This window comes from Phalacrocorax carbo, chromosome 5, assembly GCF_963921805.1.
Source record: "Phalacrocorax carbo chromosome 5, bPhaCar2.1, whole genome shotgun sequence".
Classification (NCBI taxonomy): domain Eukaryota; kingdom Metazoa; phylum Chordata; class Aves; order Suliformes; family Phalacrocoracidae; genus Phalacrocorax; species Phalacrocorax carbo.
Genome location: NC_087517.1, coordinates 8,876,213 through 8,901,278, shown reverse-complemented (window position 1 = coordinate 8,901,278; position 25,066 = coordinate 8,876,213). Strand labels below are relative to the sequence as shown.

The 25,066-nt window shown below is 37.9% G+C and overlaps 1 protein-coding gene across 8 annotated transcripts in view; it reads right to left on the bottom strand.

Moving 5' to 3' along the window:
* Positions 1-25,066, bottom strand: part of NCKAP5 (NCK associated protein 5) — a 409,981-nt gene that overhangs the window by 63,888 nt on the left and 321,027 nt on the right. For all 8 annotated transcript variants that reach the window (XM_064451091.1, XM_064451093.1, XM_064451092.1 and 5 more), the window contains 3 exons: positions 8,236-8,340; positions 4,927-5,118; positions 587-4,434 (listed from right to left, as the gene is read on the bottom strand). In XM_064451091.1, the coding sequence (XP_064307161.1) occupies positions 587-4,434; positions 4,927-5,118; positions 8,236-8,340 (4,145 nt within the window). The remainder of the gene's footprint in view (positions 1-586; positions 4,435-4,926; positions 5,119-8,235; positions 8,341-25,066) is intronic.

The window sequence follows — 25,066 nt, the reverse complement described above, 5'->3', positions numbered from 1 at the left end:
GACCTTTGAGTGATAAATGTTTCTAACTAGCCTTGATCAAATCTGTCACTTGCAATTTCAGGTAGTATATCAATTTAGTCTTTCACATATGATGATTTATATTTTATTTGGGACTGCTGTGGGGCAAACGTGAAAACACAGTATAGCAATTGCTAAGTTCTACTCTTACCAAAGGTTGTGATAGCTAGAAATGTAATTAATTCTGACTAGTGACCAAATATATGTTTGCTGGTTACCACACATGAACATGGAATACATTAAAATGTACCTAATTATCCTCTATCTTTATACACCATCTGCCTAGATTCTTGATTTCTTGAATCACTTGAATTTCTATCAACTTGGATGTAACTTGCCATTCTTTAATTTCAAAGGCCATTGGTTTGCTTAACAGAGTAACATGAACAAAATTATCGTCTCATTATTAATGTTTTTTCCTGTAGAGATTAAAGTCCCAATAGCGTACCTGCTGATTGCTACTATGCATTCTTAGTCTAAACGGAAAATACATTGAACTTTGCATCTAAGCATCTGTAAAAGCTACGTCGTACAACAACATATCCCAAATTGTGTTCCAGAGTTTTACCTGTTTAAAAGCTCTTTCATAAAGCTGTCTTTTGGTGAGTATGTAGCTGTGGTGGAACCTTTGACTTGTTCACACTCAATCTCACCAGGCATGTCTTGTGAAGGTTTCATGATTTTGCTCTCCATGACATCAGATAAAATGTCACCGTTGTCTGTTTTCCTGTTAATTTCATTTTCTATTTCACAGTGGTGTTCAGTTTTCCTTTTTTCTTTTCTTCTCTCTAATTTTGTCTGCTTAATTCCGAATCCTGAAACTTTTGCATCTTTTTTTTCTACCTTTGTTTTAGGAACATCAGTTTTCCTGCTACTCAGTGCTGGGAGCTTACTCTTTCGAAAGCCAAACCAACTAGCTATAGAGGGCCCAGTCTTTTGTTTAGTCTCCATGGTGGGAGATTTGGTTTGTCCCTGACCCTTTTGCACATTTTCTTGGATGCATAACATGACTTTCTCCTCTATTGTAGGTTGTAGAACTGGTGAACTCAAAACATTGGTAACCTCAGAGGCTTCTGCTAACTTTAAAGACATTTGCTGTCTTTGTGACTTTGTTGCTTCCGGTTTATGAGGACACTTTATTCCATCTGAGTTTTGAAATGATGAAGTGTGTTTGGAAGATACAGTAGCTGACACTTCTAACTCTAATTCTGCTGGCCGAACACTTTTTTTACTTAGAGCTTCGTGTTTAAAACTTTCAGTGCTTTTCTCACTCTGGACAGATAGGCTGCGTGCGTCTTTCTGAGAAAATGGTTTGTTTCCATCACATTTTGAAGTGTTGTGAAACAAGTCTACTTTTGAAAATGATCTGAAGGGCAGTTTGCTTGGGCTTCCATGCTGGCTATTGCAACTATTCATATTTCCAAGAGAACTTTGTCTAGAATACGAATTTTCTGTGGTTTTAGGAGTATATGAAAGAATCTCAGGTGTCACTGCTGACCCAGCAACAGCCTTGATTTGAGGTCCTTCCGTGGCTGAGTTCTGCCTTGTTAGAGAATTTCCTCTATCAGAAGTGTTTGTAATAATCTGAGTCCGTACTTTTCCAAGACCTTCTGTCACAGAGGCAGATGGCTTTTCCCTTGTATGAATGCTAAAACTCTGACTACGAGCTTTCGCTCCATTCATGCCCAGAGCTGGCTTCAAGTGTGACTTGTTGCTAGAAGAAACAGATCTCTTAACTAATTTGTTTTCTAATCCATCTACTCTGTCTACCAGCAAGTTGCAGTTTTCATGTGAATGAGGTGATGCTGTATCCATACTAAGTCCCACAGTAAAATTATTTTTTACTTCAGTATCAGACATAGAGTCTTTTAATTCAGCATCTGGTGAACCTCTAGTGGTTAGACTTACAGATTCATTTTGTTTGTACTTACTTGAACTCACATTACTTTTGGAAGCTGCATTCATACTGTCTTTTTCCTGCTTCCCTGGTACAGTAGAGCTCTTGCGGACAAGTTGGGGAGATTTGACAAATAATTTCAGTCCTACAGGGAGACGAGTTTTCATTCCTTTCTCATTAGAGTTTTGGGTAGTGTGTGCAGTGTCACTACCATGAAACAGTGTTGACAACGGGGAATTGTTTACCTGAGATAGTAAAGGCTCACTTGTGCTTGTTGTATGACATTGAGGAGTTGCAGGGAGAATGTTTGGCATCTTTTGAGGCTGATCCACCCCACTGTCACTGGAAATATCTTTTTTGCTGGAATGCGCATCTTGTGAAGAAGTTGTTTCCAATGACGGACAACCTAGCGAAAAGGACCTGGCTGTTTGAATATCTGTGTTGGAGAATTCACGATTCCTGTGCAGATCCAGCTGATTAGGGTTTTTTGGGCAGACTTGCTTTGTGTAAACTTTGGAAAGTCCTTGGCATGCACTATGGGGTTGCTGAGATACGCATTTATTTTGCATAATTGCTTCTGCATTTTCCTGAAGGTAGGATAATTCAATTTTGGCCACAGAAGATATATTTTTTGCTTGCATTTCATGACTAGATTGATTATGAAAGCCAGAGTTCACAGTTCCTTTTAATGGTGATGATTTCAGTATATTTTTTGCTGTTTCACTGGGACCAGCTCCTCCTAACTTTACCGCCACAGGTGGTGAATGAGCATAATTAGGCCGAATCAACAGGGATGTTGACCTGTCTGGAGGAAGGGGTGGGGATGGTGATCGGGCTTCCACAGTTGCTAAATCACAATGAAAGTCTCTGGTTGGAGGTTCTCCATAGTCACTGGGCTCTATAAGGTGCTGAGGCAACAGTGGTGATGCTGGACTCTGACTCTTTGGATACTTTGACCCGTTGCCTCTGCCTGGACGTTTCAAGCAGGGCAGGGGGTGGGCAGGGGGCTTTGGAACCTGAAAGTCAACTTTTGAGTCAAAATTACGAGGTGGACTTTGTCCCTTTTTGAACCTTGAAAGCTTTACAGGTGGCAGAGCAGGTGATTTCTCAAGGGTTGCAGGGCCCACCGATTGAGTTATAGATGTCTCCTCTTTCTCCATCGCAGTTTTTTGTGGAGAAAATTTACCTCTACTGGGTATTTTAGTCAAGTTTGGCTTTTGATTGATTCCTGCATGCACAGTGGAGCTTGAATTGGCCTTGTATGATACATCATAAACTGGCTTCACTAGTTTTTGTCGTGGAGTGTTTTGCAATGTCACTCTTCCACAGCTTGAAGATTCACTGCAGGTCATGGGGACAACGGCATTTTTATTCCCAGTATTATCTTCAAGAGACTTTTTCTCAGTTTCATCTTCAGATCTTTCTAAAGCAGTGTAGTTTCTAGCATCGGTTCCTGTCTGCAAATCAGTTATTCCCTGAGGTATAAGTTCAGTATATTCTGCACTGGACCTAGTTTGTGGCTGCTTGATTGAAATTTCATTTCTTGTTACAGTGACAACTCCAGTTTGATGTGAGCTGAATTCAATAGGCTCACCATCCTCAGCATCAAATATTACAGTAATGCACTCTTCAGAAGAGGTCTTTTTTATAACCTTTTGTTGTTTAATGAAATTATATGTCTTTGGCCTAATGTATGAGGGAGCAGGTATCTGTTTTTCCTCTTTGTCAGTAGACACAAACTGAGAGTTCTCTGTGTCTTTGAGCATGTCAGAGGTCTTTGTGTACTTCTCAGTGAAAGGAGTTGCTAATACATCTGATGGACTTTTCTCATCACTGCTTTCTATATGCAATTCATCCAACACTTCATTGTCATCAGTATCTGAAAGCTGAAAATTAAGGTCCTTCCAGCCTATATCTGCATGGCTTTGATTTAACTGTAACTCAGGCAGCTTTGCTCTGGTGCACGATTTTACTTCTGCCTGAAGTCCGCTGACAAAACTAGTCAATTTTTCAGGTCTTTCCTTTGAATTAAAATATGAACTTCTTTCTGGCAAATGTTTCCTATTAGGCTCCCAGTCAAAGAGGCTGTCAGAAACACTGTGAGTTAATTTGTTACAATAGGTCCTGCAGTCTTTGCTTGGTACTTCCTTCAGCAAGAGTAAGGATGAAGAGTCGTCATCTGCATCATCATGCGAATCTGAATCATAAGAGAAAGTTTTGTTATGTTCAATGCAAATACTTCCTATTTCCATTGGCTTACAATGAGTCTGTTCATTATGGCTGCCACATTTAACTCCAGGGGAATATATTCCTTCATTAGAGTTCATGCAATCTTTGTAACCCCATTTTGATATTACTGAAGATGATTCAAGTAATATCTTTTGCTTCTGTAATTTCTTCAGCCCTTCTAAGATATGGTTTTCCTTGATACGAGTTGGAGGTAGATCTTCTGCAGGACTTGAGAGATTGCTTGGGAGCGAAGAACCAATGCTTATTCTTTTATCCCAGCTCACGGATGACTGTTGAAACAAAATAAAACTCACATATTACTGACAAGTGCCTTTAATAAAAAGTGTTACCATTTTAGTAAAGAGATTTAGGAGTTGCATAGGGCATTACATTTCATCTGTTGCTATTAATAGCAATGCTCTTTTTTAATAAAGGATTTCATAGTGGTGTGAAGGCTGCAGTGCATTTAAAACCTGTAGGAAGAACAATATGAATGGAAGGATTAAGATAAAAAACAAGAATAATTTGTACTGTAAAAGACAGAATAAGTGTCAGAATAAATGAGGAAACTGTGAGCAAACTGGAGTGATAAAGGAATTGTTAAAAAAAATTAAAAGGGGAGAGTGAGAGGGAGGGAGACATCGGGGAGAGAATCCTTACTGAGTTTAGTGACAACTGTTTTAAATATACAAGAAAGTGAAAAAAATTGGAAATAGGCAGCTTTTCAATTATTCTTGTTTCAGATTAACTTAGGCTAATAAATGAAGATTAATTTGATTTACCCTTTTGCTGCATGTCTTTCCATCATTCCAAGTGTAGGAGGAACCACTGGAATATTCACTGCAAGCACTTGAGAGGGAGAGTTCACTGCTACTGCAGCTGCTCCGGGGATACAGGCGGCTAGGACCTGTCATATTTAATTGACTCTGGCATTTCAACATAGGTATACTGGATTTCACATTCTGCTGGCATTCCTAAAATATGAGAAGAAACAGAAATATCATATGGGTGTCAAAAGATCATTTAACTTCCCATTGATTAAGAAGGACAAAGAAAAAGCAAGTGAGCTACTTACACCTTCCTGTTATGCCATTAGCATCTGGTGAATTTAACACAGAGAAGTAAATTAAAAATTGCTAACATTTTCATTTTTCAGGGGAAAAATCCTCAATCCTCCACGTTTTCTTCTTTATTCTTGAACCAGTGTTCTGCTCTTCTTTTGCTAAAGATTATTCTGAGTCTATTTGAATTATGCTTTGTACATAAGCAGCGTGCTCCAGTAAGATACAGAAAACAAAGTTATAAGAATACAAGTACGTCTTGACAACTGCATTATAGCCCTACAATGTAACAGATGAGGCTGTACATCTTGGACAAAGTAAATTAATTTAGTATCCCAACCAGAATGTCCACCGAGAATGGAATCTCTCCATTACAGTCTAATTTTGGTTTCCTATCTAGTTCAAAGCTTTGTCTAAGAAACTCTGTGACGTAGGACAATCCATCTTTGTGTCGCTCGCAGACAGCTGAAGCCTCTTGCTTATGCAATTTATTGACACTTTATGGCTGCCTTTAGTACTTGTGTAGTTATCGCCCCTCTCCAAATGCAATTTCAGCTGACTGTGACTAAGTGCCAGCTTTGAGGAAAAGAGTAATGAAGAGCAGATAGCACTTTAGGTAAAATATTAAACCTCTGTAGGAGTATCTAGGATGCCTTTAATTTGTTTTCAAACTAATACTCTTGTGCCTAACAGTGTTGGAGCTTCTTTAATGTTAAGTGCCTCCACCATTCTGTTATGCTATTCTCCAGTTTCCTTACACAATCAGACATCTTTTTAATTACTAGGAACACCAGACAGAGTGACATGACTCTGTTTCATAAAACTTTGCTTTGGATTTCATTAAGGCAAGCTCAAACAATGTTTATTGATTTTTCTATGTAGAGATACCCCAAATTAATTTTGCTTAGATTAAAATTTTACCTTTATATTAATGAAGACACAGGAAAACTAAAGCTATTGAATCCACAAAACAATTACAAAACTGTATACACAGTAGACACAGCTTGTTCATGCAAACCTCTGGAAAAATGCTCAGTTTGTAGGCACTTCTCACACACTAACATGTTTGTTGGCCTTCTGCTAATTTCTTCCATATACTCCCCCATGTCCTGCCATTTATTACTACTAGGGTTGAACCTTTTTTCAGTTAAATGGGAGAGCGCAGAATTTTTACTGCTGAGGAGTTCATCAGTACAGCTGTTCATTGCTCAACTGACATAATAATGTTCTGTTTTTGACAAACGTAACTACAGGGCAAATCATTATTCTCTGTCACAGGCAAAACCTATGAATGGGAAAATCATTTAGAGGTAGCAAGAGCACATTTCACCTCTGGGAGTTATTGGTACATGTTCTCCTAGGAAGTCAAATGGATGCAGGAGGACTAGCCTTTAAATCCACTGGCTCTGGGAAGAATACATCTTTCAGCATCAGAAGCAGGCTGATGCCTGTATTTTTGGCTCTGAAACAGGCTTTCTCGCTTTGTTGAAACAAATTACTCTTTATTTCTGACATTGTGGTTCCCATGGGAGACCCTCTCTCATCAGCTTCCTCAGCTATGACAGCGTCATTCCCTGTAAAGTTGACTGTAGAGAGGCCAATGGCAGCATCTGCTTGTTCTGGCTATTTCATTGCCTTTGAGCTGAGGTATGAGGTATTAGGAAAACATGTCATGTCAAATTTCTGCCCTTTCTACTAGGCTATGTCCCAGTCATCACAGTGTTTAAGGGAAGCATGCCTGTAAAATCCTTTGCTATAAGAACCTCCTGTAAGAGAAAAGAGGAGATCACAGCATACTGACAAGTACTGCCTTCCCTTCCTGTCATGTTCAGCTAGTCTGAGAGCCTTTCCAGGAGACAGACGTTTGGTCCTACAGTTTTATCAATGGGAAAAATGGAAATATCTAAGCAAAGCAGAAAAGCAGTGTATTACTGTAGTAATCTTTATTGTTTAAGAGATGAGAAAATGTGCAAAAAATACCATGCCATTACAGATTCTGAAGTAGGATATCTGCCCAATTTCTAGATTGCATTCAGATTACTAAAGAGAGAGTGGAATTTTCTCCTGCAATTTGACTTTATTCTCTAAATTATCAGAGAAAGTACTTTGAATAGTATGCTTATGATGCATTAATTAAATATATTTAATGTGCATATGGGTCTATTAACTGACAAGGTGAAATTTTAATTTTCTGTAATCATGACTCTTAAGTCATTACCTTTAATAAAATTAGAGTAAAAAGGCCTGAATGTAGTATTACTATTTAAATACATAATTTTTTTTCTAGAAATAATATAAAATTGAAAGAATCGGACTGTTAAAGACACAAAACTCTGTAGTAGAAAAACCTAACCTGAAGGCTTAATTACTTACAATGCAAAGGATCATTAGCATTTTTGTGAACCTTTGAAACAATGCCTTTTCATTAAAGTATGTATTACAAAGGAGATTACATTTTTGTTGACACTATTATACTTCAAGATCAAAGGCACATAGAGGTTCCATGTTCTGTTCTTGTCCTCTTTGTTTCCCTCTATCTTTATGTGACTTTTGTTTTTTAAGCTACTTTTCTCTTTGACAATGAAACATGAAAGCCACAGTGGCTAACGTTTTGCCAAATAAGCACAAAGCTAACCCCATCCGAAAAAAACAAAAATGCAGAGCCCATGAATTTTTAAAACTTCATACATAATATATCATAAAAGTAGGATGAATAATACAGTGTATGGGATTTTATAAAAAGCTCCTTGACCATTTCTCAGAGATTCTGAGATGTAATCAATACCCAAAAAGGTATCTTGGGGACATTGCTAAGATTTACGCCTTTTTGCACAGAGTGACACTATCTGCTTACTATATCAACTGAGGACACAATATTGAATTTCAGAGAACAGACGGAAGAAGTATTGTTATCTGCCTCAACAGTGTTTAAATTCAGAGATCAGCTTTATGGCTCATCCCTGACATCAGACTTCAGAGGCCAAAAGGAGGGTTCCAAATGAGGGGTATAAGGACAGCGCAAAAACTCACTTGAATCTGAGCATCAGCAGTTCGAGATTGCATCAGGCTTCTGTTTCGTTCTACTTCTGAAAGCAGATCCCCAGATGAGAGGTCTAAGATCCGTGAATGGAGTTTCTGAAGGGACAGAAGGGAATGAGCAAAGCATAAGCGTTTGTCAAATACGCAGCAGATCAGCAGTTTTAAAATTCCAAACTCTGCTGTTAAATTTCAAGGGAAATTAAGACCCTGAGGTAAAAGATTTGTTCTAATTTGAAATGTTGCTGTTTGTGCTTACTTTGTCCAAGACTTCCTTTCTGCAGAACAGATCATTCTTCATCCAAAACAAACTCTACTTTTTCTTCTAGTCAGTGTTTTGCAACTTATCATTACTTCACATGCAACAAAGACGAACGAATGCAAGTCCTACCATTATCCATAGAGTTTGACAGGTTTCAGGAAAAAAGCATGAAAATGAACTACAAAATTAACATTTATAAATCAATCAACATGTTAATGTTGTTTTATTTACGAGCTGTTGCACCTTGAGTGAATGATTGCAAAACTGACCCTATTTTTAAACAGCATTGATCTGCTGAAGGCCTCCCTTGCACACATTTTAACTCAAAGTCATTAATGTCATCTGCTAGGAACAATTAATGTGAATAGAAAATAATTGCATCGGGGAACTAGGGACTCAGAGGATTTTGCGCATTAATATTCACATGCTGTTTGATTATATACACAGTTCTTTTTTGAGTTTTGCTTGGAAGGATGGCTAAGCTTGTGCCTTTTCCTCCATGTTCACCTGTATACTAATTACTAAGGCTTTCAGTGTGCATTAAGCCTGATTTGTTTTAATTGCAGTTTCAATAAAATCCATGATTTACGTGAAAGCCTTGGCTGATGACTTCAAAAGAAGAAATATCTGCAGTCTTGTCAGTCGTTGGACCAACATATCATGTAACAGGCAGTATGGATCTGACTCACAGTCCACTGAAATCAATGAAAAAGGACTTAGAAAAAAAAAACCAAACCCCAATAAAAGGACTTTGGATTGGGCTCTTTTAATTTTCCCATTGATTCTCCAGGCTTGCAACCTGAAAGACCACATCTACACCCTCCTCAGCACCATGGGGCTCAGCTTGGAGGCACAAATGGTGCAGACCCTGCCAGGGTGCTTTGCCAGGGGGACTCTGTGAAGGATGCAAATCATAGAGACCTGTCAAGGCTGCATGAGTAGGCCATCACCCTGTCCATTCAAAAAACCCTGGTCAAAGAGGGAAAAAGAATCGGTAGCCACAAAAGCCCTTCCGGACTGTGCAGTAGTAGTAATGGCAAGACAGTTCTTTGCAGGGCCCTGAAACATCCATCACACAGTATCTTATGCCCAGCTACTCCGCAGCCTGCTCTCCCGGTACCCACTGCAGAAATTCATCTGCTCGAGAACAAAGCAGGCGGTTGTTCCTACAGCCTCTGTTATCTGCATGCTGTGCTTCAGGCATCTATTCCAGACAATCCAGCAATTTTTTTTAAAAACTACTAGTTATAAATTTGGGAGTAATTTCTCAAGAGTTACATATTCATCCAGGTTTCTTCAGGAGGTACTATCTATCATAGACAGATTATGGAAAGTATTTTCAATGATCAATGTTCTGTATAAGCATATTTTGTCCAGTGTATTGTTGAAGCAATTAAAATGCTACAAGCACTTAGTATCCAATGTACTTTTCATTATAAATATTAGCTACCTCCAGGCTATGTGTTTTTTAACATCAGTGATGCCTATCGCCTAGTTATTCAGTGTGCACCTTTTAAAGTGTTATACTAGAGTTACTGTGAGGTGTTTCTTCAAGATTTAAGCTCCAGGTAAAATGCCTTCCCAAACTCACAGATTTACTGACCTAGTACATGTGTTATTCTTGACAAGAATCACAACTGCATCACTGAACCACCAGAAAATTCCACTGCTTTCAGAACCAGGAGTCACCGATGTTATGATCAAGTGGTGTACTTGCTCTTTGCAAAGGAATTACTTTCTCCAGTGACACCAGTCACCTGATTTTTGCTTCCACAGATATTTTAGCAGAAGTTACTATAGCCAGATCTGTGCATTGGTATCTGAGCATCTGGGCACCTGGCATCTGAGATGATGACTGGGGACATCTGAGATGGGTGAACATTTATACCTGAACATTTATCTTCCCAGAAAAAAAAGTATACTGGAAATAGAGCTATAGGAGTTCTACACTTGTAAAGCTGTCTTCCCATTTTTCCAGCAAGGCATTTTAAATATTTCATTACTTAAATGGCAACATATAATATACCCCTGCAATGTCATCCAATGGAACTTGGTGTGCTGCTGTTATTGTCCATATCAGACAAAAAAGCAGAGATCAGCCCAATTGGAACAGGCAGAAAAAAGAAACAATTTTTGGTCAGTCATAAGACGTAGCCCAGCAGAGCATGCCATGAAGAGCTCAGAGTTACGGGGTTCCCTCCACACTGGCTCGGTGACCGCAAGGGCTGGGCTGCACATGGCTCACGCTACATCTAAATCATCTTCGCCAGCATTAAAGTCTATGACTCTATAAAACTAAAATGACAAAGGTGAATCAGCAGGCTAAAATGATTAACAAAGAGGGAAAATGGTTCTCAAGATGTATAATGTGATTATATTTCTGTATCAAACAAAACATCACCACATTGGGAGTATTCCCCCCTACACACATGCAGATAAACTGACACACAGCCAGCACAATGACTAGCATTAATAAACAGCATAACAAAGTTTGAGATCATTAATTAAATATAGTCACACAGTACTGAAGCAAGTCATCCAATTACAAAAGAAAAATGATAAGAAAATTGTTTTTGTTTCATTCATTTATTCTTTTGCCTTCTCAATTTTCTAATTAAAAAATGGGGAAAACTCTACTGTTTGTTAAAAAATCTCATTAGCCATCCATTTAAATCAAGTACCAGGTTGTGCTAACTATGTATCTTGATTCTGATTTCTTCTCTGATATGCAAAGCGTACTGTGTCCTTTATGGTTAGTTTCCAGTCATAGTCATAGTCACATAACTAGATCAAGGAGCTACTGCTGCCTTAAAAATTGTACAATATTAAAATCACTGTTGATGCTATCATGATGCAATGCAAGAAAAGGTAAACCACAGCACAGAATGACTTACATAGAAAACATCACATCAGTTTAAATGAATACTTAAATATGAAACTGAAGAATTACAACTATAAATCCAAGTCACCTGCCCCATTCGTTAGTGCCCTGTATAATGATCAGGGGAAACCAGGCAATATTTGTACATGGCGGGGAACATCTGCGTCCCTCTGAACACAGGAAACCATCAGGAGCACTGGACTGCAGAACAGAAAACCCTATGTAATTTCATATGGTATGGGCTGGGCCAACTTGCTTGGAAATTACCCGGTACTGAGTACTGCCGGGGCAGGAGCGGACTAAAAAGTTCATAACATCTCAGCTAGGCTGACCCATGTCTCTACAGAAAGTAGTGCTGAGAGGTACAGAGGCCAGTGCAGAGCAGAAAGGCCTCCCTGTGGCTGCCTGTGACCAGTAGCAGAAAAGCTCCTCCTTCACCTGCGAGACTGACGCAGAAAAGGCCGTGCCCTTTGTGGCTCAATGTCAAGATAAACTCCCATAAGCCACATAAAAAATAAAACCAAAGTAATTGATAATTTAGGTGGAAACCTATTATATCAAGTGCAATAGGAAATACAATTATCTGGCAGCAGATAACCAATCCATCACGTAGCAGGCCAGTGCCCCCTCCCTCCAGCAGCATCCTTATTAAGGCTTTCTAGGAAGATAAAAGAAGGCTACTACCTACTGGCATGAGGCAATATTACAGAGAGACTCCACTAGCTGTTGTGCCTCTTGACTGTATCTGTGCAGACTATCTATCAGTTCTTATCTCCTTTTTGAAACGTCTAATGACCTGCAGCATTGCCAGAACAATTTTCAATGAATTATGCCAAACTGTACATGGCTCTCCAATATTGGATGAGTTAATTGCTATTAAATCAATTGGCTTTGCTTTTCTCACATGAGCCAAAGTCCATCATTCACAAGAAGGAAATTCTCTCTCTAGGTTCTAAGGACACATTTTCATCCTGGTGCTCCATGGCAGAGCTGTAAATGCTTGTTTGGTGCACGTGGCCTCCTGCCATCTCTGCTGTTATCTGGGGCATCACAAATCAGAACAGGCATACTCTGCACTGCTCTCCTACCTAACCTGACCATTTTAAACAGTTTGGCAGGGAACACCTTTTCTGCAGCCTTCACACTGCTCATTTTTAATAATTTTCTGCACAAAGATTACCCTCAAGTCCACAGGCAGCAACACCTCCACTCCAGTTCTACCCCTGTTGTATTAAATGAGTTAAGTCTTAGTAACTCCACCAAAAACATGCCAAAAATGTGCACAATCCTTCACCTATTCCATCAGAAGTTACCTAGACTAAGAACACACACTATTCATAGTATGAAGTGTGAATTTCTCATGCACTAAATACTCTGAAATAAAGGAAAATATTAAGCATAAGGAAAAAATAATAAATTCTCTGAAAGAAGAAATAGATTTTGCTTTTAGAAAAATCAGAGTTTGTAATACATATGCTTTTGACATACGGCAATTCTGCTTTCTGAAGAGAGCAGAACAAGTGGTTGTCAACATAAACCAGCCAAATATGAATCAAAAATGAAAGTTGTAAAAAGATGCTTCCATTTTATTTAATTCCAATAATCACTAACATAGGAAGTGTACTTGCAATTTTATACTGTGCACATACAGCAATTCCTGATGGCTTATTGCGTATAATTAACATCATGAAATAAAATAATATTAATTTTTTCAGCTTTTGGAAGTTATATATTTACTAGAAAATTCAGAATTATGTCCTACTTTCCTGCTATTCACTTCCTGTAAACAGAAATTCATGGCCATCACTGTTAAACTTTGTAGTAAAATAAAACCACTCTTTCCATTTTCACAGTTTATAATGGCAATTGCAATTGTCATACTGAGCACTTTCCACTAGTTAACCAGCTTGGTTAGGAACTTGCCTTCATCTTTCCAGCTGCTTACTGCATGTGAACAAAGGCAGCTTCCCAGCAGAGTTCTTGTGTGTGGTATATGCCATCCCAGATTCCTTTTTATACCTACATCTTTTAGGGTAATTTCAGTGACATTTCACTGTGGAAATAGCCGTGCTTTTTTCCTTCTAATTCTCTAATAATTTGCTTTGCAATCATAATTTATCCTAACAGTGTGAAGTTACGTCTAACTGTGGCTATTATAAATATTTTAGACTAACATGAAATCTGGCTTTGCGGTGGTTCAGCTGTAGAATACAGAGTGTCTTTAAGAAGCATTCCTGTCCTTTTTACCACTTTTTAGCAGTACCTTTACACAAAGTAAGGCCACCTATGCACAATCATATTCTTATATTGCTGCCCAGAAGTAAACAATTAATGTGATTTTTTTGGTGGCAGTTCTGGCAATAATACATGACCTTATCTTATAAGCTACATAGAAACATCTATATAGGTGTATCTCTCTCTAGATTTTCACAAGTGTGTTAAAAAGACACCAATCTTTAAAGGATGAGAAAATAAGAAAACAACTGTTATTCTAGGAGGGCGGGGGAATTAAAAAAAAAAAAAATCAGCCTTTTCCAAGGAAGAAACCCCAGGTTCAGACACTAACTTTTCTTGCCTCAGCATTAGGTAGCATTCTGAGTCCATGTTCACATTCACTGGTAGTAACATAACAGCTCAATAATTTTATGCTTCTGGATTTATATATTTGCTTTATAAAATTTGTTACACGCTTACAGGTAAAACATACAGATTTGACTGTAAGAGATTATTTTGCAACAAATATTTGGACTTATATTTTCACTTGTACTTACAGCAAACATGACCAATCAATCTGTACCTGTGCACCAAAATTTTGCATCAAGAAGCAGTCATGGAAAAGAAAAGTATCAGTGAAGCATAGCAGCAACTAGACGTTCACCATGGCTCTGTTCTGGCCCTGTTCTTTTGCTGCAGAACATTTCCTAGAGAAAGTGAATAAAGCTCTGCAATATGGGTAACAGGAGTTTGTCACAGGAGACATCTAGGAGAACATGTGCTAGGCAGTCAAGTTGAACATATATGTTGTCTTTCATATTTAATATTCTGTTCTTTCTTAAGGTCTGCCCGACATGTTAACTAAAATTATTGCCCTCTATGTTGCTGCTACGGTCTCACTAGCTGTCCTGCAGGAGACTTACCACTATAGCTGGTTGGATTTATTTTTGGCGGGAAGGGGGTGTTAATACACAGTAAGGGAACCCCAGGATAACTCTCACAGCAGGCAGTTGGAGACTCTTATTTATTGGTCTTACCTAAGCTGCATAAAATACAGGAACCAATCACAAACTTGCAGTATTGCTCAGTGGTAACAAGGGGAAGAGTTATACATAAAATGAATATTAAACTGAATAGCTGTAAAATACAATTCAGTAAGCTAAATCAGTTCTTAGTACAAAAAAGGAAGTTCCCAGCTACTCCAGAAATTTCAAGTGGATTTGAATTTTCCATTAATCTAATAAAAATACTTCCATGAAAGTTCTAATTTTATATTTTCCACTTGTTTTTGTTGTTTTTCCCTCTTACTAGGCTGACTTTCCTAAAAAACCTAAAAGCCTGGTGATACAGAAAATGCTAGACTTTAAATTCAAACCCAGTATTAACAGTGGTTTGTCAGTTTTGCTGGTAAATCCTTCAGGCAAGTTTACTGAGACTTAACTGACAACATCCAAGGCAAAGTACAAGGGTATGATATTACAAACATTTGTGTGGAAGATTAGGGTGCTAAAACTACATCAGAAAATCCTGTTAACAAGGCAAATCCAGCACAAAAAATAAAACAAAGGTTTCACTTGCATCTGCTTCAGATTTTCCCAGGTTGCTGCTCTCCATTATTATCAAGCCATCCAGAGATGGCAAAAAACAGTGAATAAGATGCCAAAGTAACTCAGAAGGCTGGAAACTTATATCTTAGGGTATAAATTGAGAGGTATTAAGCAGACATTTGATGCATAAACATAAATAACATAATCTCTCTGCATTCTTCAGAGAGTCGACAACATTAATGTAATCCTAAAATTAGCCCTGTTCCAAATCCCTTAGTTTTATTAATTTTTATAAACTCATTTAAATAAAAGTTACACTGAAAAATAGAAACTAATCCTCTCTGATCCTAGTTTTCATTTTATAAATCTATCAGTGTTTTCAAGCTCTGAGACTCCAAAGTGTTAGCCTTCATTTTAATAGTCTGTAAATATTGCAGTAATAATAAAAACAACTAATTTCTTTTCTCAGGAAAATGTATGTCTAAAGTTCCCTGTGGTTTGTAATTACTGTAAAGTCAACAGTTTACATCAATGACCCAGTAATCAGCTAGTCAAAATGTAAATAAATAATGAAATAAATGTTTTCAATGAGCTTGCTCATGGAAGACTCCTTGGAGTATGGTAAAAACAGCAGTTTTGTGATAACTGTATCGTAGAAGAGTCAAGTCTCTTATTAAGGACATGTTTGTGTTTTGTTTAATATTAATTTGGTACAAAACAGTAAATGCTTTTTGTAAATACCTTTCTATTCATCTAATAGTAATTAATATGTTAATTCCACTTTGCAAAATGAGTGCCAACATCACGTAAGTGCTATGAATTGTGGGAACGTCAAAGAGTGAAAGGCAGAATCCTGCACATCCTGACACCTTCTCTTGTTACATTGCTCACAAACAAACATTTCGGCATGGTCAGGATCAGCCTAGCAAACAACTTTATACTGAACTCCTCTGACAAGGAAGAACTATACAATTAATCTTTTATGGCATGCCCTACACATGCTATCTATCTATGCTTTAGCAGTAAAAACAGGGGCTGATTTTTATTATTTCGTGGCACTTAAATTCTTTAACATGAAAACATAGACGAAAAGGACTGATATTTCAGCCTCACTTATACATTGCATTATCAATCATTATCTGATTAAATGCTACTCACTAATTTCAACAGGCTGCTAAACTGCTGATACTATGACAGTCAGTGATATTTGTGGTAGCATGACAAAATTTTGGTCTTTGTGATTCCACAGTTTAAAATTCATTTTCACATTCACTTTCTGACTATGCCCCAAAATCATCTAAAGGAATTAGGCAGACCTCACTACAATCTTGTTATGGACATTTATGTTGATCGATGTTGGCTCTTACAGAATTGGAATCTACAGATCAATTCCCTTATTAGATTCGTTCTCAGTGCTGCCATGATCATTTTATCACAGAAGCTGCTGCCATCAAATGCAGCTTTATCACTTTATAATGGGATAAGCTGAAGCTTTCCTCTAGCATATAGTTAGAAATTAAAACTGTCTGAGGTCTAAATATTACTTTCCCAGATTTTCAAAAAATATCCTTATTAACTGCACATGTCTGTTTTAAAATCTATTTTAAACTCAATTTACCTAACCAGTAATAATTTTTGCCCCCAAGAAAATTCCCGTTCCCAAGGTGGTAAAAAAAAGGCTAACACTGGAGACTGCCCTGGATCTATTAATCACCTTCTTCCTGCTGAGTCTACGAGTCAGATGGTGGAAAAAAATGAGGCTAAGAATGAAGATATGACACAAAACCCAAAATGGTCTCAGGAAGGGTAAGCAGTACTATGTGAGCACACAAACACACGTGCAAACACTCAAAAAGCAGACAGAACAAATACATGCACAGGGTCTGTGGCAAGTGTTTTATCTGGTTTTGAAAATATGCAGGACCATGGTATTTTTGTAAGAGCGGTGTTACATCTCCTGTTGAGAGAGGAGTTCATCACATTAATTTAAATCTCTGATAAAATAAATTAGCTTTTTTATTGCCAGGTTGAACTACAGGGCTATGATTGTTATGTATTGCTACAATCTAAGTCTTAATGGCATTTTAGCCCCGTGGTGGTCAAACAGAAACCATTTCAAGCCTTCTAAAGGCTATTAAAACATGTGCAGATGTCTGGAAAATTAATACTATTATCTAACTCTAACCTTTTGCCTGTAGGAGAAAAAGGAGAGGGAAGGCTTAGGGAAGATGTTTTAGATCAATACATGGCAACAGAAGAGTGTAAGCACTGTTTCACACAGAAGTTCATTGGCTGTGAACAGGTGATTCAAGCGAGCAGATTCATCCTGATTTGGATTTCATTGAAATAATTCATTTACTCAGAAAAATAATTTAAGAGAGATGAGCGTCATTTTTACAGTCCTTCCTCACTGCTGTTTCCAAGGTCCAGCAAGCTAGACACTGGAAAGGTTCATTCATTTAAATGACAAGAGAACGAATTTGTCAAGGTTAATGTTGAACAAGCCATATTTTCTTTGCCTCAGTATTATGCATTTAAAAGGTTTCTCCATCCCTCCACCCTATTTTTCCTATGTGTAATATTGTTGAAATGTCAGATGGACTGAAAAGAGTTTAAAAGTATGAAGAGGATTTCAATAAATACTTTTATCGTTAGTTTAAGGCTTTTACATACATTTTTTCTCTCCGACTCTAATGCATTGTTTTTGGCTGTGACAGAATAATTTCAAATAACGAGAGACTTTTTGAGAAAGTTTTCTTGAATACCTGGATAAAAAGTACTTTATTCTATCCTTTTTCCTTAAAGCACTTACTTGAGGTATGGTTTAGAAAGAGTAAGTGGGCAGATTCCCAGCTGGCAAGAATTATTGGCTCCACTACTTGTACTGAAACTAAAAGAACTTCTGCCAGGTCAGGAGTTGTCCCACAGACTTCCCAAAGTTCTGCCACTTTTCAGCAATACAGCTTCTACAGGGTCACAGCATGCATGTGTTGTGGTATTTCATTCTTGAAAGTCTCAAATCTGACCACAAGATCTCCAAATGGCAGTTCAAGTTGTGCAACATTTATTATGATATACTAAAATCATGGAGCTTGAGTGCAGGACAGACGACTCTGTAGACCTGATGATCTGAATAAGCATCTCAAATCCTGGCTTCAGACCTCTGTAATTCCAATGACCTACACCGGAGTGGTGAGAAACTGCAAAAGGATCTTGCCACCAGCCTGGCCATGCAAGCCAAGAAATCTTAGTAAGGCTGAAACATTGGTGAGGTGGGAGAGCCAGTGCTGGTACCAGCAAGGAGGGTGCACCATAGTGGACAATATGAGGATACAGACGTGCACTGCCCATGCTCATCTGCACCTCACTTCCATTGGTGTAGCCAGGAGGAATGCAAAGACATGGAAAATGAGAAATGTTTTGGCCCCATTGTTCCTGGGCCAAACTGTGCTCTTGCAAGGGAAGCTGCAGAGCCCTCTAAGCACTATTTAGCACCTGGATCAGCCTTGGGAGTGCCAGACCCTGGCAGACGATGACACAGAAAAGAGTCCTCTCTCCCACCCTGCAGACAGTACCAGAGGCAGCCTGCCCCAGGCTGGAAGCAGCTGCGAGCTTTACCTCTAGCATAGATGGCTGATAGCTGCAGATCCTTTCGGCAGCCGTCTGTACTCAGAAGAAGCGGTGCCAACATTTGATTAGGAGTCTGTGCCCTTGTGAATTGATTGTTTTTTCATGGTAGATAAAAGCAGGGCTTAGGAGGTATTATATAGGAATTTCAAAAGGGGTCAGCTCACAGTCTGGCACCAAATAAGTAGGCAGATTTTTAGATCTCAGTGCAATGCCTGAACACCTGCAAGTCTAGTCCCGTGTGCATGAAGGACCTAAAGACCTAAATTAAAGGTTAATTCCATTTGTTATTCCCCCATGAACTGGTGAAGACTGGTAACAGAGCTGAGAGTACCCATATTTCTAATTATTGTCCAAGATCTCCTAAGGACCATTTAGTGGAATAAATTTAAGTGAGCCTCTAAAATACAGTGCCAATCTCTGATTCACACTTGCAGTATCTATAATCCATAATAAATGTGCCTAGACCGGTGCCTATGCACAGAAAAAGTGCACAAGGCTTGTTTAGAGAAAAAAACAGTTATGAGTAAGTAATAGAAAACTTTAAAAAAATAGATGGAGCATTTCTGCTTTTAAAATATGACTGAATATAAAAATTTAGGATCAAAACACTACAAAATTAAGTAGTTCATCTCTGAAACTGCATACCAGAAAGATGAACTGAAGAGTGGGCGTATATTTGAGATTTTTAAAGCACTGATATTAATTCAAAATGCCATTACTTTGGCAGCCTGGTTTCCATACTTGTAATGCAGCAAGATGGAGTTTAATTCATAATGTTGAAGATGCCCTTGTAATGCACACAGGACACAGACAAATCACTGCTCCTCCCTGCACCCAGACATCAGTTAGTGACTAATGAAACACAGCTTGCTCACATCCAGAGGAAGAAATGAGCAGGAATGCAATCTAAAAATGCTAAAAATACAGAAAGACTCAAGTCTGTCAATATCACACTGTTAAAGATTTAATGACAAAGGTAACTTTTCCTTTTAGCTTGTCCTTATCAAGAGAGATACGCAGATGGTAATTTAAGAGTTAAGGCACTAATGGACTCTTCAGTTTCACTGAGCATCCATGTGCTGATTTTATCTTGCAATACAGTATTTCACATTCTCAGCGAAGTCAACAGAGATTTAGTCAATAGTGTCATGGCCTTTGGATGAGGATTTGAACCTTACCAGTATCCAAACCATCATTAAAGAAGATAGGTCATTTGGGAAACAAAGGAGAGCATTAGTAAAATTCAATACTAAAAGATGGGGTTGGTTCAGTAGGTGTTTTATGATTCATTATAAATGGCATTTTATTCTAATTACCACACCTTTCTTCTATGCGCAGTATCCATAAAAGTATACAAAACATACAAAGTATATCACAGGAAAATTAATTTTTTCATAACAGATGGCAACAGAAACTACCTTATGAGTAATCTTATGTGCCATAAACCACTTAGCATAATGTTAGCTTGATTTATTTGATGGAATGTATAATTTAAAATTACTAACAAATTACGCTGACCTGATATAATCTGAACAGTTTAAATGTTACCAAGTAGAGTACTTAATAGCACACCTCTCTTTAAGTAAAAGAGCCATAATTCCATATGGCTTCATGTCTGCAAAGTGCCACTACACTTAAATATCAGTAAGAAAACCAGTTATAAAGTAACATATGAATGAAGTTTTATATGTACTGAGTGTAATAACAGATGAAATTAATTGTTTATCTATTGTTATTTGTTTCATATACACACACTTTGGCAGTTATCCTTCATTTAAGTTTCAAATCCTTAAGAAAACAAAAACAAACTACACAGCTCCATTAGTGCAATAAGAAGAAAATGACACATTTGTAATAATACTAGCTATATTGCTATACTGCTTTAGAATTTCAATAGATTCCCACTTTACCACAAGAAGACGACCTCTAAATCTTTGAATCATTTCATTTTATGCATTCTTTTGGTATTTCATTTGGGAGTTATGGAGTGTGAAATATGCACCATGATGAGAAAACAATTATCTAGCACACCTGTTGTTTGTGCATATCACATTTAAGCTGGGCTTGCGGTGGCTACTATTTTATTCCACTGTGAAATCCAAAATGGGGAGGCTTTAAAAGTTGACCTGATCACATGAATTTACACTTTTATATGTAACTTGTGTGGCTTGTACTTACCACATAACATTAGTACAAATCCAGGCTAATTTTTGCTATCGGACTGTCAGTGAGAAAGATTTTTCCATTTAGAAAGGAAGCCTGAACGAACGGCTCTTGACTTAACTACACCAAACATATATATAAAAAAAAATTGTAAACTTTAAAACCAGAAACATATCAGACAAAAAAATGCATCTGCTGGTCACACAAAACGTAAGCACATGAGTAACTCAGAGTTTTCACAAAGTTCACCACCTAGAATAAAGGCTGCCTCTAACCAGCCTCTGTAATTACACTTGACAATTTGTGTGGGGATTTACATGGTAAGTCGCTAATACATCTTGCTAATACATTCAGCAAACAGAGCAGGCCAAAAGAGCATCCAACAGGTTAAGCACTGCTATAGGTCAAGTATAACTGCACGGAATAAAAAAAGAGTATCTTTTTAATGCTTATTTGAAGCACAGGGCAAGTTTGAAAAGGAATATAGTGGTACTATTTTATATTGTGGAACTCCATCCTTTCTTCATAAATTTATTCCCATACTGAATGTACACAATAATAGGAAAAAACATGAAAAACATTCTTGTACTTAATGAGTCTGCCCACATACTTACTGAGGGTTTCAAATGCCGTATTGGATTCCTGCCACAATGTGTATCATCACTGATAATAAAAATCTATGCATAAAATAAAGACAACTCTGGTTCACCCAGTGTCAGCTGCATATTTTTCTTGTCTAAAAAATAGGCAGTAAAATCTTACTTTTGTTGTTAAGGCCTGTCACATCAGTACAGCCCCATGGTTTTCTTGACATTTGCTTACTCTGAAAAACTGCCTTTGCTCTTCAGAACAATGCCTACGTATGTCTTCAAAACTTAAAAAAATATTGCTCTTGTCAGTCAAAATCATTCATAAATACTTCACCAAAGATTACTTGTGGATTTCCTAAAGATTATTTGCTCATTTGATTTACTGTTTTCAGTACCTCTGTAGCAATTTATTATCATTAGGATAATGGAAAAAGCTTGTTTTTAGATTCGGTATCTGAAAATTATATATTTAAAATTGTATCACAAATTGTCATGCTTGTATAGATTTGGAAAGCCTTTCAGTGCTTCTCTTTGGAATCTCTCAAGACTAGTTAAATTACTTGGAAATATGAAATTCTAGCAGTTGGGGGTAATTTTCTCTGAAAAGGGTTATAATTCTCACCAGAACTACATGCCTAGTGAGCTTTAGTTAATAGTTTCTTTTTGCTTGAGAGGAAATTGGTAAGAATTTAGGTCCTGAAATAAGGGACAACAGTCAGACAAGAAGGGAAATCACCAAAACACAAATGGAGCAGATGGAGCGGACCTATCAGTCAGTTGATCTAACTCCCTCATAATAAAATTGTATTCTCCACTGAAACTCTAGCTGTGCTTTGTTTGCTTTTCTTTTAAATGTTCTGAGGGATAATGCCCTACCTCTCCTCCCATACACCATGCCATGGTCTGTAACAAAAATTTTTGTGATGTTCCTTTATCAGCCTGAATTAGATTTAGATCCAGCAAATAATTTTGACAAATGATTTGCTTTAAGAATGGAAGTTTTGTAGTTTCCTTAGTTAGAAAAGAGCATGTCGGGACTCCCCCATATTACAGACTGGTGTTCTTGAGGGACAAGAAAAGTTGCCTTAGCCATTTCACTCAATGGATCTCAAAAAGCTTCCTGGAGGTCTACACACCGCAGCCGTGATTTACATACTTACAAGCATAAGTCCCTGTGACTAGAGATGGCCTGTAGAAAGTCTCGGATGCGGGTGACATCCAGTGATTCTCAGAGCATTCCCAAAAAATCTGCTTATCTCAGAGCCTCCTTCCAGAGCTGGCTGGATATCAAATATCAGCCTAATTCTATCACGTATTATGCTGCTGGTGTTCATTCAAAACTAGAAGTCATGCAGCTTAACTTAGGGAGATTAGATGGAGTTTCTTTGGAGGGGGCTATTTCCTTTCCTTCTGTCGTCACTGACTTTGCTTACCCATTCATCTAACCAGTAGGCTCTCATGAACACCATATTTCTGTGATGTTTCTTCAGCATATATTTGGAGCTGCAAACAGGGCAAGTAAGAAATATAGTTTTTAATGTAGTATTACACGTTGATGATTTAAGCTGAGATAAAATACAGAGATTTGAAGCTCTGTATTTGTGTCTTCTCAGATGTTATGGTAAGTGTGGACATGACAGAAATAGAAAGTAGGCACCATTTTCTGAGCTAATGCAAGACTGGAAATAATGACATCAGCATCTTCACATGGAGAAATGTTCCTTTAATTTGTTCTTGAAAGTCTCAGAAATCTTTGAGTGTTCCTCATTAGATTGCTATCTTGATTCCTGATACACAGAAGCATCCTTATAATTTCCAACTGCTACAAGACTGGATGCTCTTTCTTGGGACAGGATCTCCAAGACAGTAATTGTGCACCTTTGGTAGCCTTGATCTGGAGAAAGCGCTCCAGGAGGGCTATGGCCTGAAATCTTTTGAGAATTGCAAGTGGTATAAAAACAACCACTTCACTTCTTAGTAGTTCCTCTACTAGCAATGTAATTATTGGATAAAGTTTAATGTACTAGTTTTAACTGAATATATCTCAAACATGCTTTAAATTTTTGTGATTATTTTTGGCTGTTGATATAGCCATTGAGATCATCATAACTTTTAAGCAGCTTTCCACTACTGCTGAAACAATTAGCAGATCTGAAATTAATTTCTCCGTCAAGCCACCAGTTCTGACTCCTGAGTAAGTAAATATCACTACAGATACTGCAACACCTGATTTATATTTATATGCTTACTGAGAAGAGAAAGGCAGAGTTTGTTCTGGAGCTGGAACTTTTCAGAAGATTTGCAGATAAGAGTACCCTGACATTCTGATGGGTACAAAGGAACAAATGTGAAGTAAGAAAATAAGCAAGTCAACAGCAGGAGTTTCAAAAATTCGAATACAATTTGCTGATCTTTGTATCAAGTCTGCCTGCTCTCTGAAGAGCCCAGAGGCACAAGGCAGGACTAGTAGCTGGCTTCTGAGAGATGGGTATTATGCTACTGCTTAGCATATAACAAACCAGTTATTTAAACATACTTTGGAATGCTGACAAACTGTTTTCTAGAAGTGTGTGATGATCTTTAGTTTTAATTTCAAACCCTCAGATACTTACTTCCTGAAATACTTAAATATTTCATATATTTGATTGCTGTAAAGCAATGCGACTTCACTTTTAACCTTCTGCATTCAGACATCATCATGTCTAACGATGTTTGAACCAGAGGTCACACTCTGAGGCCAGATATTCAATCTCCTTTTGTCAGGTGTTAGGACATTTAATTGTCCTCTTTTTCTTCCCATATATAATAATGTCATTGGTGCAATTTACCCCTTCCTGCTAAGTTGTACAACTGTTTCCATCTAAGTATGAGCAGCTACACTCTATCTCATATGTCAGGGCATAGCTGTCAGGTTATTAAAAGAGCTAATATCAATGCAGCTATAACAAAGTCGTCATTATTAAAATTGACCTGAGAATTCATTGGGCTGTGCTGTAGCATTCATGACAAAATTTTAGACATAAAATTAAACAACATGGATGGTTCATGAGTAATTGTGCTGGTTTTGGCTGAGATAGAGCTAATTTTCTTCACAGTAGCTAGTATGGGGCTATGGTTCGGATTTGTGCTGAAAGCAGTGTTGATAATACAGGGGTGTTTTTGTTCCTGCTGAGCAGGGCTTACACAGAGTCAAGGCCCCTTCTGGCCCTCACCCCACCCCACCAGTGAGGGGCTGGGGGTGCACAAGGGGTTGGGAGAGGACACAGCTGGGACAGCTGACCCCAACTGACTCAGAGGATATCCCACACTATATGACATCATGCTCAGTATACAGAGCTGGGGGAAGAAGAATGGGGAGAGGATGTTCAGAGTGATGGTGTTTGTCTTCCCAAGTCACCATTACGTGTGATGGAGCCCTGCATTCCTGGAGGTGGCTGAACACCTCCCTGCCCATGGGAAGCAGTGAAGGAATTCCTTGTTTTGATTTGCTTGTGTGTGCGGCTTTTGCTTTACTTATTAAATGATCTATCTCAGCTCA